The sequence below is a fragment of the Parathielavia appendiculata genome (assembly GCF_033297405.1).
Source record: "Parathielavia appendiculata strain CBS 731.68 unplaced genomic scaffold N657scaffold_9, whole genome shotgun sequence".
NCBI classification, from domain to species: domain Eukaryota; kingdom Fungi; phylum Ascomycota; class Sordariomycetes; order Sordariales; family Chaetomiaceae; genus Parathielavia; species Parathielavia appendiculata.
The window spans coordinates 1,117,759-1,132,457 of NW_026944228.1; the positions used below are offsets into that span (position 1 = coordinate 1,117,759).

Sequence of the window (14,699 nt, forward strand, 5' to 3'; positions counted from 1 at the left end):
ACCGAGATGAGAGAAAAACACAGAGAACAAGTATAAAACAGTAAGAACACAAGGGGTTTTAGGTTTCTGTCCAGATGTTGTACATGGGTGATGCTGTGTTCCGTATGCATTCCGATGCCGATGCTATGCTGTCCCGAGGTCGAGAAATCCAAATGCCGAAACCAAACTCGATCCTAGATAAAGAAGGAAAGCCGGGGTCCGTTAAGAGATTTCGTGTGTTGCGTCCCAATCCATACCCGATCCGTTGAGGCATGTTTCGTACGTCGTAATATCATGTTGAAGTCCTCCGAGTCCAATTTCTCCGTTGCTGGCCTTCGTTCTAGGTCTTCGATGACAAAACTGCGTGTTCCAGTCGTATGCGACATTCGTCGAGAAGGGAGTGACGCGGCAGCCAGACATGTCGTGGCCCCAAGTCAGTGGTCGGCGGAGGGGCCCGATGTCACTATCAAGCGGTCGTGGCCGTCAAAAGAGGTATTTTGAGAGGGGGCTCGGACGACCGCCGAGGCCCTCATCCGGAACGAGTAGAGGTACGCAACCCAGTCCCTGATTTGGAAGCGTTCCAGCGGCGGTAATGAATGCCGAGAATTGCAGCCCATCATCGAAGACAGCACGCTTCACCGGTAGTGGCCGCGAGAGCTCTTGGATGACCTTCCCGAGTGGTACCCCGAGTCCGAGTACTGAGATGGGTAACCGTAGTCGTATCCACTGGAATGTGACGAGTGCTCGCTGCAGGCATAGCCAACGAGTATTGTTCGCCTTTGGATGCCATGGCCAGGCCGCCCATACGCCGCACACCGGTCAACAGCGTGCTGGTAGTAGAGGCACCGGCATGCCGAGTAGAGCTCGACCAACTGGTAGCACATGGTGAAACGTCCTGTGAGGTGTTGTCTCTGCCTTGAGAGATTTGGACGTTTTGGAGATCAAGGAAACAGCGGCTTGTTGGTTGTTGGTGGGCGCTATGTGATGCCGGGCCGGTTTGTGTTGTGACGCTCGGCCAGGGGTACCGGAGTTGATGTATGATGCTATCGAGATCGACCGAGATGTGCAAAACTTATGTCTGACTAGTAAGGAAGATGTGCACAAACGAGCGAGAAGAGATGATAAATATGAGCAAAACTGTTCTCAGGCAGCACCGAAAACGAACAGGCTGGAAGGTAGGAGACAGATGCCGGAGAGCGGCCTTGAACGAAAGGCAGCCAGTGCAAGGAAATGGAGAAATGAGTAATCAGGCACTACACCTGAGGAAGGCTGTGATGTCGACTCATCAGTCAACAGACCGGAGAGGGCATCATGGCAGCCTTATAGGTCCCAGGAGCCTGCGAAGGTCTCGCGGCGTCATCTGGGCGGGACTGGCTGAGAGGGCCTGCGGCGTGAAGGCAGCAGTGACGCCCGGTTCTGCTCACTGCAGTTGAACTAAAGGTCCCAGGTATAGAAACCGGACGAGGATGACTGATGACTGGGGCATTATCTGCGGCATGCGAGGCTAATGCAGAGGGTGCGGTCTTAGAAGAAGGCGCAGGGACGCCTGGGACTGGTCCTGTCTCATACTGTACCGTACCGTGACTTTGTCTTGGTGCAGTTTGGCATCGTCGAAGGGGCTGCAAAGGCGCAGCGGAGAGGGTGTGTGGGCCGCCCGCTTGGGAAGCAGGAACAGAGTGTCCGCATGTTGCAGGTTGCAGTGTCCGAATTAGACGTAGGTTGCAGGTGTTGCTTCGCAGGTGCGCACGACGCTGCGTTTGGAGGTGGGAGCAAAACCGAGGAATTGAATCCGGCTGTGGGGCTTGATCCACTGCAGGGCGCCAGGTCCTAACCGGGAGTTGACAGGGTCCCTTGTTGCGGTCCTGTCCTGGAAGTGGGCCTGCGCACTGTGCCGCAGTATTGTCCCAGAGCATGCCCCCAAAAGAGTCGCGTAGAGACCCAGGCGTGGTGATGCCAGCAGCGCCGCAGTGTCCCAAGGCGGGTGCCGGAAACCATCCAAACGGAACATGGCAACCTGACTGGAGAACAACCCGGAAGAGCCCGCCGCGGCGTGACTAACGCTCAGACGGGATCCGGACAGGAGGCCGGCCAGGGAAGTTACCGAATCATGTGCCCTAGATGTGTGCCATCTTACCGTTTGACTGCTGCCGGGATTGGCAAATGGCACAAGGCGGACGGTGACGTCAAGCCAGTTTGTACACGTAAGGTACACTGATCCCGGATGCACCTCGACGAGATGGTGTTTTCGCAACGCTGCCTCCAACAGATCGGTGCGAGATTGCCCTGTATTGTGATTTTGGTCTACCGGCGGAGCAATGCTCACGGCGTCGGGTTGACTGCGTGCTCCAGGCACCGAGGTGTCACAGATGGCTCCAGTGACGCAGCATCGACCGAGCACATGCAGACGCCAGCCCAATCGTTCCGACAGATAGAATCAAGACTGTCGCAAAGCAACGGGGTCTATGGCGAACTGAGTATCTGCGCGCTTCTGTTCTTGCTCATAAGCAAGCACCATGGGAGGGAGGACGAAAGCCAGGTGCTCGTTTATCGGTTCATGGTCGGGATTCACTGCTGCTGCTTTCTTGGCGACCCGGCCCCGTCAATTCCCTCTGTAATGGAGCCAGCAAGCGTCTAACTTGAACCACATGCCTTTGCGTGGACTGGTCGAACGCCCGGACGAGTGCGCCATTCACTGCTAGCGCGGCTCGATAACACAGCATTGCTTGATCAGAGCATGCCGCCGGTGTTCGTGTCCTTTGCAGGACTCCTTCCTACATGTAGACCGATTTACAACGCCCTACTCTCGGTTTTCTGAGGGCGTCCGTAATTAGCAGCTTGTCTGCTGAACCACCAAAGGGCCCGCGACGTAGCGCGGGCTTGCTCACCGATCCAAGAGGGAGCAGGCAGACCCCACGGTCATCTCACCTGGGTTGTGGCTGATTGCGCCAGGCACCGCACACCCCAAGGAGGAACAAGAGATGCTCGTTGTGATGAAGGATCTCAGATACATCCCGTGCGTTTGCAATGCGGGCCACCCAATGGCTGCACGGCTGCAGATTGCGCTTGATGGCCTACGATCCGGCCAGGTGTGGTAACTCCCGGGGCATGCTGTTGGTGCAGCTTGGTGGACCGAAACGGCTGCCAAGAGATGAAACGACGCTGAAAAAAGACCTCTGATTGGGTGCTTCTGGACAGTCACATCTGCTCCCCGATGAACGAGACGGCGGCCTCTGCTGACAGCATGCCGCGCCGAATCAAGCCCGTGAGAAACTCGGCACCGGAACGACAGGCACGGCCGTGGTTAGCGCGTGTGTAACATCATTGGGTGTTGTACGGCACAAAAAATGCCGATTATCGGGGTCGGTCGAGTCCAGCCCCGAGCGCCTGGGGACGAAACGCCGAATGGATACAGCCCGCGAGCAGGTGGACGGTGAATATCCGTGAAGATGGAGCTTTCAACTAATGCATTTGTCTTAATGGACGTGCTCGAACTCATCAATGTTGAAGCATCGGGTCATGGAATCCGTACCTCGCCCAATGGCCGAAGGGTATGGTGGGTTGCCATGATCGCCAGTGGCTGCCCCTGGACCGTCTGCTTGGGACCGCCATTACCGATCGGGGATCGTCGAAACGTAAAGAAACGTAGGGGGCGGAAATTGTACTTACAATACAGTACTGCTCACCTGCGGGCCCTTTGGGTTGCGACTTGAAGACTCGGTAATGTTCGTATTGTGAAAAGCGATTACCAAAGGGTGTGGAGTCGATCGGCGCAAGCCGTTGAGCCTTGCGATCTGCCTCGCAGTCCCTTCTCAACGGAAACCTCCATGGCCCGGCCCTCGCAAGAACTCTATTCATCCTGCGCCCGGTTCGACCACCGTGTATTGTCAATGCCGAATGGGGCTCTGGCGTGTGGGGACGGGGAAACACTCGGGACCGGGCCAATCGCCTGGGCTACCAGGACGGGACAGACACTTGCCGAACGGCTTGCGGCACTCGGTTCTGGTGTTGAGCCAACCACGGCTCACCGAAGCTCAAGCTAGCTCGCAGCACAGCCTCGCGATGGATGACTGTGACTGGACAAGTGGGCACTGACTCCATCAAGTCATTTAGACGATCGCAATCGCAGCGACTTGAAGGGTTTCAAAACCGGATTTTGACCACGGAGTTGCCGTCAGTGGACTGAGAACGTAGTTCCGTAAAACGGGCAATCAATGAAGTTTGGAAGAGGAAAGGTGGTGAAATCGGGTCCTTAAGTGAAAGGTGAGGGATTGTGGGTATCCGGAGATAACCCGTGACCTGCCATTTGCTGCTTACCTATTTAGGCAAGCGCGCATCTCACCTGCGAGGCAACAACAGCCTTGCTGAGGTGTGGGAGGACGTCATGGCTCTTCATCGTCGTTGACTGTGATGTCGCAGGAGTGTCGTTTTCCGCCTTCATCGCTTCCCATTCTCAAGATTTCTTTTCTGCCATCAACCTTGGAGCTCGCCAGCGCTCCCACTCTGCTCAGCCTCATCCCCTGCGATCACAAGACCCTTGAGGAATTTTGAGAACTACGCCGATTCTTCGAGGACATGGAAAATGGCCAAAGGTTAAGTTCAGCCGCTCACTATAGATTCTGAATAGTTGCGAGGATGCTGCTTGGAAAGCTTTTTTCTTGTTGGTACCTGTAATTTGGGCTGGGCTGAATGGGTCGGTTAGGTTGACACGAGTTTCCAGGCTGACCAGCTGACTCTTTGCCCGCTGTCGCTGGGCGTGCTTTGCTACTGCGGATGCGTCAGGTACCGCGATATTCTGCGCAACGCGAGACCGGCCTGCAGACCGACATGTCGGGCCAAGCTGTATTGGCATCACAACGGGCCGTCTTATGTTTCACGACCCGCAGAAGCCAGCATCACGAGCCACAGTTATCAACCTGGAAGTTTCTCCAGTCCCTTCTGCTTGCGATGGATGACGCTCTATTCCTTCACATGCGTAGATCCCAATGTCTGTCACTCATTCTGCGCGCCTCTGCCTTGGAAACATGGACAACTGTCCCGAAGTGGCCAAGTGTTTTCCTCCACCTTAGCTTTCATTGCTTGAGATTGAGACGTTGCGCCATCTCGACGCCACTGACACGGCAATTGAAAGCGACTGCCTCTCCGGCGGTTTCGATGAAAGGTACGGCACAGTCCAATGCCATCGGGCATTGCGGCAACGTGGAACGAGCTGAACCATCGACAACGTAGGGCTGTGTTAGCCCCCACCGTTTCCCCAAACCCATCCGCTGATGACCTCGAATAGACCGAACTCACGGGAAGCCGCATACCGTAGACGTCGGAGACGAGCACTCCACCAACAGGGCTGGCGTCCCCGGAATTTCTCACCTGCAAGCTGGCAAACTCCGCAAACGGTTTGGGGCAAAACGAGGTCCTGAACCTTGACTGCACCCCTACGGCAATGCGTGCCTCATCTCCAAGATATGGCACCGTAGCCGGGCGTGTCGTGAATTCCCAAACTGACTGATTGGTCTATCTCTGGGAGGCTCCGAGCCGTGGCCAGCTTACCTTTCCCTCTAGGACTGCTCTTTGACGTACGGCTTTTCTCGAGCAGTGTCATAGCGCTTTAGTATACTGTATGCAAGTTAACTACATGCCCTGGTCATTGCCTCGCCGGCTACGTGCCATGGAGGCGGCAAGGAAGGTCCGCTTCGCAAGGCAAGCCCTGACTCTCCTGTCCTTCTCATGCTCCATCCACGCCCCGAGTCCATGTGGGCTGCGTGTCCAGTCTTTCAGGAAGTACTGGTACACTCTGATACCTCCGGCAGGAGTGTTAGTGCCACTCGGGCGGGACGGCGCGAGATGACGAGAGACGGAAGAGCCGATCATCAAGGACGCCCCCCTCCCGCAGTGATCCGCTGGCCGTCGTGTTTTCCCCCTCCGTGCTAGCAGACTATGTAAGCAGACTTGACACCAAGGCTTGGGCTGATCCTGGAAAATCAAAAGAAAAGCAGTCACAGATCACTGGAGCATCCCAGTACCACATAACGGGCTCAGTGTTCGCTCTACTCGGGCGCGGATACCGCTCCGAGGTATGCGAGAAGAGACGGAGTGGTTGGGGGACCCAATCGAATCACTGTACTGGAATCAAGAATATGTCCATCTGTTTTGACACGGGACCCTCACGGGGAAGTCACCCCAACTCTGTTTCTTCTGCCTTCGCCTCGCCACATAAGAACTACGGATCCGTAGACTTAACAGATCTCGTTATCCTTCCGAGGCCAGAGGATGCCCGACATTCACCCATCTCTGTCCAACATCATTGCACCAAATCGTGCTCTTTGTCTAGGTATGTCTGTGACTCGGCCGTGGCTTGCCACGATTCAAGCCCGGGTCTCAACGGTTCCCCCTGCTTCAACACCGCCCTCTTGCACCTTCCTCCCTTAGCACAGCCTCGTCTCACTGGTTCGAGGGCACACTCCTGAACAGCAAGTCCTATTTACTTTGCCAACGCTTGTCGTTCGCACTCCTTACACTCTGCCAATGCCTCGACCCCTTTCTCTTCTCGTCGATGATCCCCTATCCGTGGCCGTTGGACTGTGACCTTTATGCCAAATGTCCTACGTCCCCGTCTTGGATTAGCGAGCTCCCAAACAGAAACGCGAGTAGAGCTTGGAAGCAATCTGCTGGGACAGGGGGGAGCGACTGCATTCGAAACCCTTCTCAATCTGAGAAGTAACTGCGTTCGCACGAGGAGCCATCCCCAAGCTTCCCACACCATGAGGAAACAACGAAGTGAATCAGCAAAAGAGCCTGGACCAAGAACAGCAAAAAAAAATTGTTGCACCTGGACCACGAGAAACAAACGCAACATCTATGCCCATAACCCCGGCTGTGACGTATATAACGCAGTTGTAGTGTGAGTTGCCGCCCATACCACAGTACATCATTACCAGCAACCAGAGCCATCTCACTTCTCTACCCAGTGTCCTATCCAGTGTGCCTGACCGTCCAGAGCATCCAAACAGGAGGGAGACAGACGATCCAGACAAAACAAGGCGAAACCAGTATAGTATTCGCAATGCCATGCAGGGTGAGTTGCTGATAAGAGAAACGCGCAGCGTAATTAAAAAAAAAGAATAAGAACAAAAGGTGGTATCATCATCCCGTCCGTCTTTGCCTGTTCCTCTCGTCTCGTCTCGTCCGTTCATTGAACCACTAGGTAGGATGCGGTTGGCGTCAAACACCAAAACTTCATACAGCACAGTGACACATCAGCACCTCTTTTCTACACATCGCAGTCCCGTCCCACTCCTCCCAGCCGTCGTTCGCTTCGCAAGTCACAAAAGCGCAATCCGTCCCCTCCAACAGAACGAATCCTACGCCCATCAACCACTCTACCACACCGCCAACCACCGTTGCCCCAACCCCATAAAAAAAGACCCCGTTTATTTCACCCAGCACAGTCAACACCAAAAACCAACAACAAAGCCCATCACCAAGACCCAATCCTCTCCCACCTCCTCCGGCTCTCCAAGCGTGCCTCCTAAGCACGCCGACTCATCGCAGCCGTCGCCCCGGCAGCGGCCAAAGAATCCGTCTTGTTGTGGTGGTGGTGGGCCACCCCACCCGCACCAGCGCCACCAATACCCGCAGTAGTCGCCAGAGAGCCGCTCACACTACGAATCGACGCCCTCGGCAGGTTACTGTTACTCAGCGACGGCGCTGCACCACTCCCACCACTGCCGGTGCCGCTCGTGCCGTTACCGAAATGCGCCGTCGTGATGGTGCCCGAGCTGGCGCGTTTCACGCCGCCCGCGGTATTAATGCCACCAGCCGTGGTGCCCGACGTGCGGCGGGTGGTGACCGAGGACGGGACACCACCGCCCGGTTTCATTGGCCCGCCGCTGTGGTGATGGTGGTGGTGATGAGCAAACCCAGCAGTGGTGTTGTCTCGCGTGCGGAGGGAAGCGATGGTGCTACTGGTCTTGACGACAGCGGCGGCGGGGGGTTCGGGCAGGGGTCTCGGTGCGCCGAGGGAGTTGACGCGTTTGGAAGGGGAGGAGTCGCGGACAGCGGAGCGGGGAACAGGGACAGAGGTCTTTTGGCCCGTGATGAACTCGTGGCGGATAGCTTCCTCGGGCTTCATGCGGCGATCCGGGTCCCAACGGAGGCAGCGGGCGATGAAGTCGAGGAAGGGCTCATCGTCGCACTTGAGGACTTGCTGCAGCGTTTTGGAGGACGGACGCCGGCGGCGGCCCTTGGACGAGACGGTGAGCCGGGGCTTGCCCATGCTGTCAAAGAAGAGTTTCTTGCGGGTCGACTTCTCGATCAGGTGCTTTTCGGGAGGCCCAAACACTTCCATAATGCAGGCCAGCTGCTCCTGCTCGTTCTCGCCGGGAAAGATAGGCACGCCGGTATAGAGCTCGGCCAGGATGCAGCCAAGAGACCACATGTCGATGGGCATGCCGTAAGTCATGCCGAGGATAACTTCGGGGGAGCGATAGAATCTGGATTGAATATACGTATACACTTTTTCGTTTTCGAAACAACTGGATCCAAAGTCGATGACCTTGATCTCAGTGTGTAGAGGATGCCGTAGAAGAATGTTTTCTGGTTTCAGGTCACAGTGGATGACCTTGTGCTGCTTGAGCAAGTTGAGCGAGCTGAGCATCTGCTTGGTGAACCTGCGGATCATCTTGAGCGAGAAGCCACGGAAGGCATTTGATTTGATGAACTCGTAGAGGTTCATATCGAGGAGCTCGGTGGAGATGCAGAGATGCCCACGAAAATAAAAGCTGTGAGTGAAGTTGACCATGCTGTGCTTGTTGTGGGGATCCTATATGCGACGGTCAGGCCAAATAACCGAGTCACCATCTCCGGTAATGCACTTACCCATTCGCGCAGCTTCTGCAGAATATTCACCTCAACCAGAGCCTGCTGGTGGAACCGCTTCTTGTTGCGGATGATCTTGACCGCAACCAGAACACCAGTCTTGTGGTCAATGCAGCGGACCACCTGTCCAAAGCTTCCCTTCCCAAGCACGTCAATGATCTCGTACCGATACGCGAGATGATCGCCGGGCACGATGGTGTAGTCCCCGCGCTCGTCGTCATAGCCGAAGTTGGGACTGTCCGACTGGGGATCCCCGACGACCTTGGCAGCATTTTGCGTGCCACAGAAGTAGACGTCCTTGTAGTCCACGATCTCACCTCTCTCGTAGATGTTGAGCATGGCGATCCGGATAGCCTCCTGTGGGTTGACACGCTCTTTCGCACTGGCACGCTTCCTAAGCGCATCCAGGGTTCGGGCAGCCAGCTCTGTGTCCTTGCGCCGTAACCCGAGCTTCTTCATCTCCTCTTCGGCGATCAGGTCGTCCTTGTCGAGTTCTGACGTCCAGACATCGTGGGGCCGCAGGGCGGCGGCTGAATTCCTGGGCTTGAGAATCCTCTGGACAACAGACGAGTTGTGGGGGACTGTGGTGCGCTCGGCAACCGTGTCAAGCGTGGATTCCTTCTTCACTGCACTGCCATCGGGGCGGCCGCGTTGTTCCTGTGCAACGATTGCGTTCAGACTCGAGGCTGAGCTCTTGCGCCTCCTCGACTCCAGGTACGTTCCTGTCCCGCTGGATTTGGTCGACGGCGCGGGGCTCGGGGGCTTGCCAGTTGGGATGCTGTTCGTCGTAGCCGAGGCGGGAATACGAGGCGGGGGCATGGAATCGTGATTAACAGGCTTGTGCTCGCCCTTCTCGGGCTGTGCCTGGTTCCCGCTGTTCTTAGACGCACTTCGCTTCCATGACAAGCTCAGCTTTCTCCTTAGCGAGGTCATAGACGAGGGAGTCGGCGGCTCGTCGGGACTCGACAGTGGCGGCGGAGATTTTGGAGGCCGTGCTGGCGCAAGCTTTTGCGCCCGTGGCCCGGAAGGTTTGGTGTGATGAATTGCCGCATCAGGAGCCGCGTCTAGCGGTGCGGTAAAATCGCCGCCTGTTTTCGACCTCTTCAGGAAGGCAGCTTCCATATGACCTCCCTTGGGGAGAGAGGAGCTCAAAAATGGTGAGGGACCAGCTCTCTGGCCCCCATTCTTGACAGCGGTGAATGAGTCGGATGAACTCGCTGGCTCAGGTGGAGGCGGGGTCTCACGCCTAAACTTGTGTATTGAGCTGCTGCTTCTGAGATGCTGAATGTCAGTTCTTTCATCGGGCCGTGTGCGAGAGAAGAAGGTTCCTTTGGACGCCGTCATTGGCGTCGTCGGCGTCTTTGAGATGTGTCGGACTGGGGAAGGGGAGAGGTTCCTTTCCGACGAGCCTTGTTCCTGAAGAGCGGCTATCCTGGCAGCAGTTGGCGTACTCAACGGACCCAGCGTAATCGGTGGAAGCCTCAACGGCTGTAACGTCTTCTTGGATTGCGGCGCCACAGGCTTTGCTTCCATATCCAACTTGGAAGCATGAACTGTCTTGCGATGGCTAGACCTGCGCTGCACCTTGGCAGGCGTTGCTTCATTCAAGGCCCCGGAAACACTCCCGGTCGAATTGCTATGGATGCTGCTGGCGTCAAACCCAAGGTTTGACTTCCTCTTATCCAAGAAAACCGTCTCAGCCAAGGTATCCTTGGGCGATTCGTACGCCTTTGGTATCGCCGGAACCGGGGGGACACCCTCGTCTTCGTCGTGGCTAGCCGAGTTGTGTAGACTCAGGGCCTTCGGAGCAGGTAACCTCGAGCCGGCACCCTGGGAGTTGCGCTGCTGACCCGACACAGCCAATGTCCGTGCCGCGGTGTTGAAGCTGGCGTTGGAGGTGGCAGAAAGACCTGAACTGTACGACTTCCTATTCGGATCGGGTGTCGTCCGGGAGGAGGATGGAGTCGATATCTTTCGGGGAAGCATAGAAGGGGAACGGGACGAGGAGCGGACGTCGGCTGATAGCGGCGGCGGATTCGGCAATATTGAAGCAGGCGTTTGTCCTTGTGTATAATGCATGGATAGACGTTTCAACCGCCTCGTATCAGTGGGGCTGATGGTTCTCGCACCGAGCCCGGTAGCATGAGGGAGGGCTGGCACCCCGGGCATGACCGACATGCGCTTCATCGCGGCTGGATTTGAGCCCTTGGCAGCGGCGCGAGGTGACCGGGGCAGTGCCAGCGAGATGTGGCTGTGGTCCAGCGACAGAGCGCTCGTGTCTGGGGACAACATGGCCTGGCTGGCTCTCGGCGGCGGCTGCACGGATTTCGCCTTTGAACTTCGCGAGCTGGCGTGAGCCCGCAGGAAATCGCCCGCGGGGCGGGATCCACCGTCGACAGAAGATCTTGTTGTAGGTTCCAGTCCGTTCCTATCCGACAGGGACGCCACGCTGGGTCTTCGCTTGCGAGGCTCAAGCTCCCCTCCGGCCACCACATCTCCAGTCGATTTCCTTGGCGGCTTAATGATGCTGGCGTTGGAGACCGGGGGGTAATGGCTCTGGCGACGCGAGCGCATGGCCGCAGGGGGGATAGGAGCGTTTGTGAGGCTGGAGGCGGTGGGTGCAGTTGATGTTATGCTTGTATGTCTACTGGAGGTGCTCGGCCTCCGCAGAATGGAGCCAGTACGGGAGCGCGTGACAGCCGGCTGTTGCACGGGAGCATGGTTACTCGTGGCATTCCTCGTCCCATCGGGACGTTCCTGTTCCACCATGTCGTGTGCTGCGAGCGCACTGCTTCCCAGGATAGTTCCTTGGCCGGTCGGGGATGGGAACTGGGTCAGCCGGAAGTCTGCCGAAGCGGATTCCAGGCTGCTCTGCAGGTCGTCGAAGCTGACAGAGGGGAGGAACTCGAACGAGGTGTTGCTGTCGGTCACGTCGTCGGACAAGCCATTTCTGCCACCAAAGGAGAATAAAGAATGATTGTTGGAGGACGAAGCGCTGAGCATCGGAGCATCGATAGTGGGCCGGTTGATGGAGCCAGTCTTGGTGGGACTGGAGTTGCGCGACCTCCTGGATTGCAAAACAAAGCAAGTCAGCGAATCTGTCGTACGGCGACATCGGATAAATGCTCAACTAGAAGCTCCACTCGTGATGATGCACGGGTGGGAGGGAGCTGATCAATTGGGCAATAACAACCTTGGGGGCGACTGGTTTTCCCGTCTGGGGCCAGCGGGGACGGGGCGGTCTCTGTTCATAAGGGGAAGCGCGGCGCGACAGCGGTCCGAGGGCAGAGAGCCTCAGTTGAATTGGTTCGCGTCGAGATGGCAGTGACACAACAAGTGAAGCCCGGTGATGTCGACCCCAGGTCAAGGCGGAGAATCGGACACGCCCCAGTCGAGAAAAGATGACGCCCAGGGCTCAGGGAGCTGAGAGCAGTCGAAAGGCTACCTCATTCCGGTGTAAGATGATGCGAACAATCCAGTGTTGTCCAAGACACTCTTCTGATGTTGTTTTGGGGGAAGAAGGCCGAATGCCTGTGCACCGAGCCAGCGAAGGGTGCTCTCGTCGACTTCGGCGTCTGTTGATCGGGTCGCCGGCAAGGCGTGAATTGGGATGGAACGAGCCGCTCTGTGTCCCGCTTGCAGGTTGTTTTTGCTGCCAGTCGAGGCAGGTGCAGCGGAGTGACAGTGACCGTGGGTTGGTGGGTCCAGGTGGTTGCGCTCACAGCGGTACCTTACCGTAACCTGACAAGTTTGCAAGTCCCTCATTCAACAAGCTCATTTTTCACGGGGCAACAGGCTTCCCCACAAGCCATAGTTGGGACGATGTGCATTCAGGGACTCCATTACGAGGTGGGGACAAGAAAAGGGGTGCCAATTGCCGATGCAATACAGTACGTAAGGTACGCAGGTACGGATAGTTGGCGTACCTAACACTTGATGAACCGGCTTTGGCTTCCAACACCTTCGGCTTCCATGATGATCCCACTGGAAGACTTATTTAAGATTCTACCTTGCCGCAATTACGTGTAGACAGCCAGCCGTTGGCAACGAGGGCATGAACAGGACTGGTAAATTGGGCTGTTTAAGGGAAATTGTTGAATGGCTGCATGGGCATCAGGATGCCCAACAAGGTGTTGTACCTTACGAACCACAATCCAACATCAAGCGAAGCTTGAGCAAAAGTGTCCAGCTGCCGGGATACCCAAGCCAGGCCAACACGTCAACACGGTCGGCCAAAGCTAAGGATTTGCAGCATCACAAAGTTGAAGAAAGTTTTGATTTCTGCAGATGCAAGTGTTTAGCCACCGAGGCCGTTATGCTTGCGGACAGCCTGCTTGACTGCCTGATGATCGAAGTAACAATTCGAACACTAAACGTGTAGACAGGTAAACCGCCATTGTGGGATGTAAAATGCTCAGGGTACTCAACGGCAAACCCGGGTTGATGTTTGCTTACTTTAACGGGCGTGTTAATATGGTTTTGGGATTTGCCTCAGCAACTATCCACTGTGATGTATGATGCTGCTCTCTCTGTTGTTCCAAAAGTTACCCCGTCTCCTCCTGCTGCTGAGAATCATAGTGCCAAGCTATTAGTCACCACTTGCAAAATCCAACACTACCACTAATTGTAAAGGAAAACTATGCCTGCAAGGCTGGACTAAAAACACCTGTCTTCTCTATACCAGTCTGAAGTCTTGAATCCACCCGCTACAGCGAAAAGAAAGGTGTATATAGCTAACTAAGCCATCGAACTAGCCTAGTTCTAGCCGTATGTAAGGTGACACACACAGGCTCACCAAGGAAGATGCACTGAATCCGCAGCGAGAAATAGGCGAAACGACTGTATTGTGCGTGCACCACTTGTGTAAGGTGACACACACAAGCTCACCAAGGAAGATGCACCGAATCCTCAACAAGCAGCAGGCAAGACGACTGTATTGTGCGTGCACCCCTAACCAACTGACTGATCCTTGAGAGAGGGAAGTTCCAAGTTCCAATCTGAGTCTCCTGCTCTCCAGATATCCTCTCTCTGCTGCGAGTCATGTCGCTGCGCCATGAAATCCACAGTGTCTCGCCCGCCAATTGCCCAAGTGTAGGGCTCATGGTGGGGGCCCTGACAACTTGACTAACTAACTGATCCTTGAGAGAAGAAAGTCCAAGTTCCAATCTGAGTCTCTCGCTCTCCAGATATCTGTTACGGCCCCTACTATACTCCAGGAGCTTCCCCGAGCATAGTAGCTACCTAATTACCTTCCTTGCAAGCCTTCTCTCTTTGTTCCCCCACTCGTCGAGAGCTCTATACAGGTCTCTCTGCGAGCGTATCTCTGCAGCTGGCCAGGTCCTTAGCTTCGGTGGTTGGTGGCACCATACAGCTAAGTGTCCCCACTGTTTCCCTGCCACGTGTGACGAATCTCAAAGCCCCTACTTCTGAAAGGGACTCCTGAAGGTTATAGCTTTGACAACGGGGTGAGGTTCGGTGAAGCCAAAGGGTTCACAACAAGCAATGTCCAAAGGTACTGACAATCTTGCACTTAAGTTGCTTACTGGAGAACTCCCAGAGTCCTCCAGAACGAGTGACTATATACTTGGTAGAGCCTTCATGATCGCCCATGATCGCAGCCTACCAAGAGCTATCCTTGATCGCCTTGGGTAGCCAGCTACCCAAGTCTACCCTTGATCGCCCGGCCCCCACGGCTACCGTGTGGGCCTCGTCCGGTTCCTGCAGTTCTGCCTTGTGCCTGTCACAAATGAACCAACGAGAGTCGACAACGGCGGCTTACTTGCAGAAGCCAGTGGGGAACGTAGGACGTTCTGTCAGGGCCCCCACCATGAGCCCTACACTTGGGCAAT

The 14,699-nt window shown here is 55.9% G+C and overlaps 3 protein-coding genes across 3 annotated transcripts; all 3 read right to left on the reverse strand.

The window, feature by feature from the left end:
* Positions 1-614: 614 nt before the first annotated feature.
* On the reverse strand, positions 615-863 carry N657DRAFT_575849 (uncharacterized protein; the record flags this gene model as incomplete). The annotated part of the gene is made up of 1 exon (XM_062789133.1): positions 615-863. One exon carries the CDS (start codon positions 861-863, stop codon positions 615-617), a length of 249 nt encoding a protein of 82 aa, XP_062646280.1.
* A 6,470-nt stretch (positions 864-7,333) lies between these two features.
* N657DRAFT_509668 (uncharacterized protein) lies at positions 7,334-12,183 on the reverse strand. The gene is made up of 3 exons (XM_062787714.1): positions 12,044-12,183; positions 8,851-11,917; positions 7,334-8,794 (listed from the first exon to the last, which is right to left on the reverse strand). Exons 1-3 carry the CDS (start codon positions 12,100-12,102, stop codon positions 7,502-7,504), a joined length of 4,419 nt encoding a protein of 1,472 aa, XP_062646281.1. The 5' UTR covers positions 12,103-12,183; the 3' UTR covers positions 7,334-7,501.
* Positions 12,184-13,721: 1,538 nt separating this feature from the next.
* Positions 13,722-13,969, reverse strand: N657DRAFT_647225 (uncharacterized protein). Its single transcript, XM_062793269.1, has one exon. It carries the CDS (start codon positions 13,950-13,952, stop codon positions 13,734-13,736), a length of 219 nt encoding a protein of 72 aa, XP_062646282.1. The 5' UTR covers positions 13,953-13,969; the 3' UTR covers positions 13,722-13,733.
* Between the last annotated feature and the right edge of the window lie 730 nt (positions 13,970-14,699).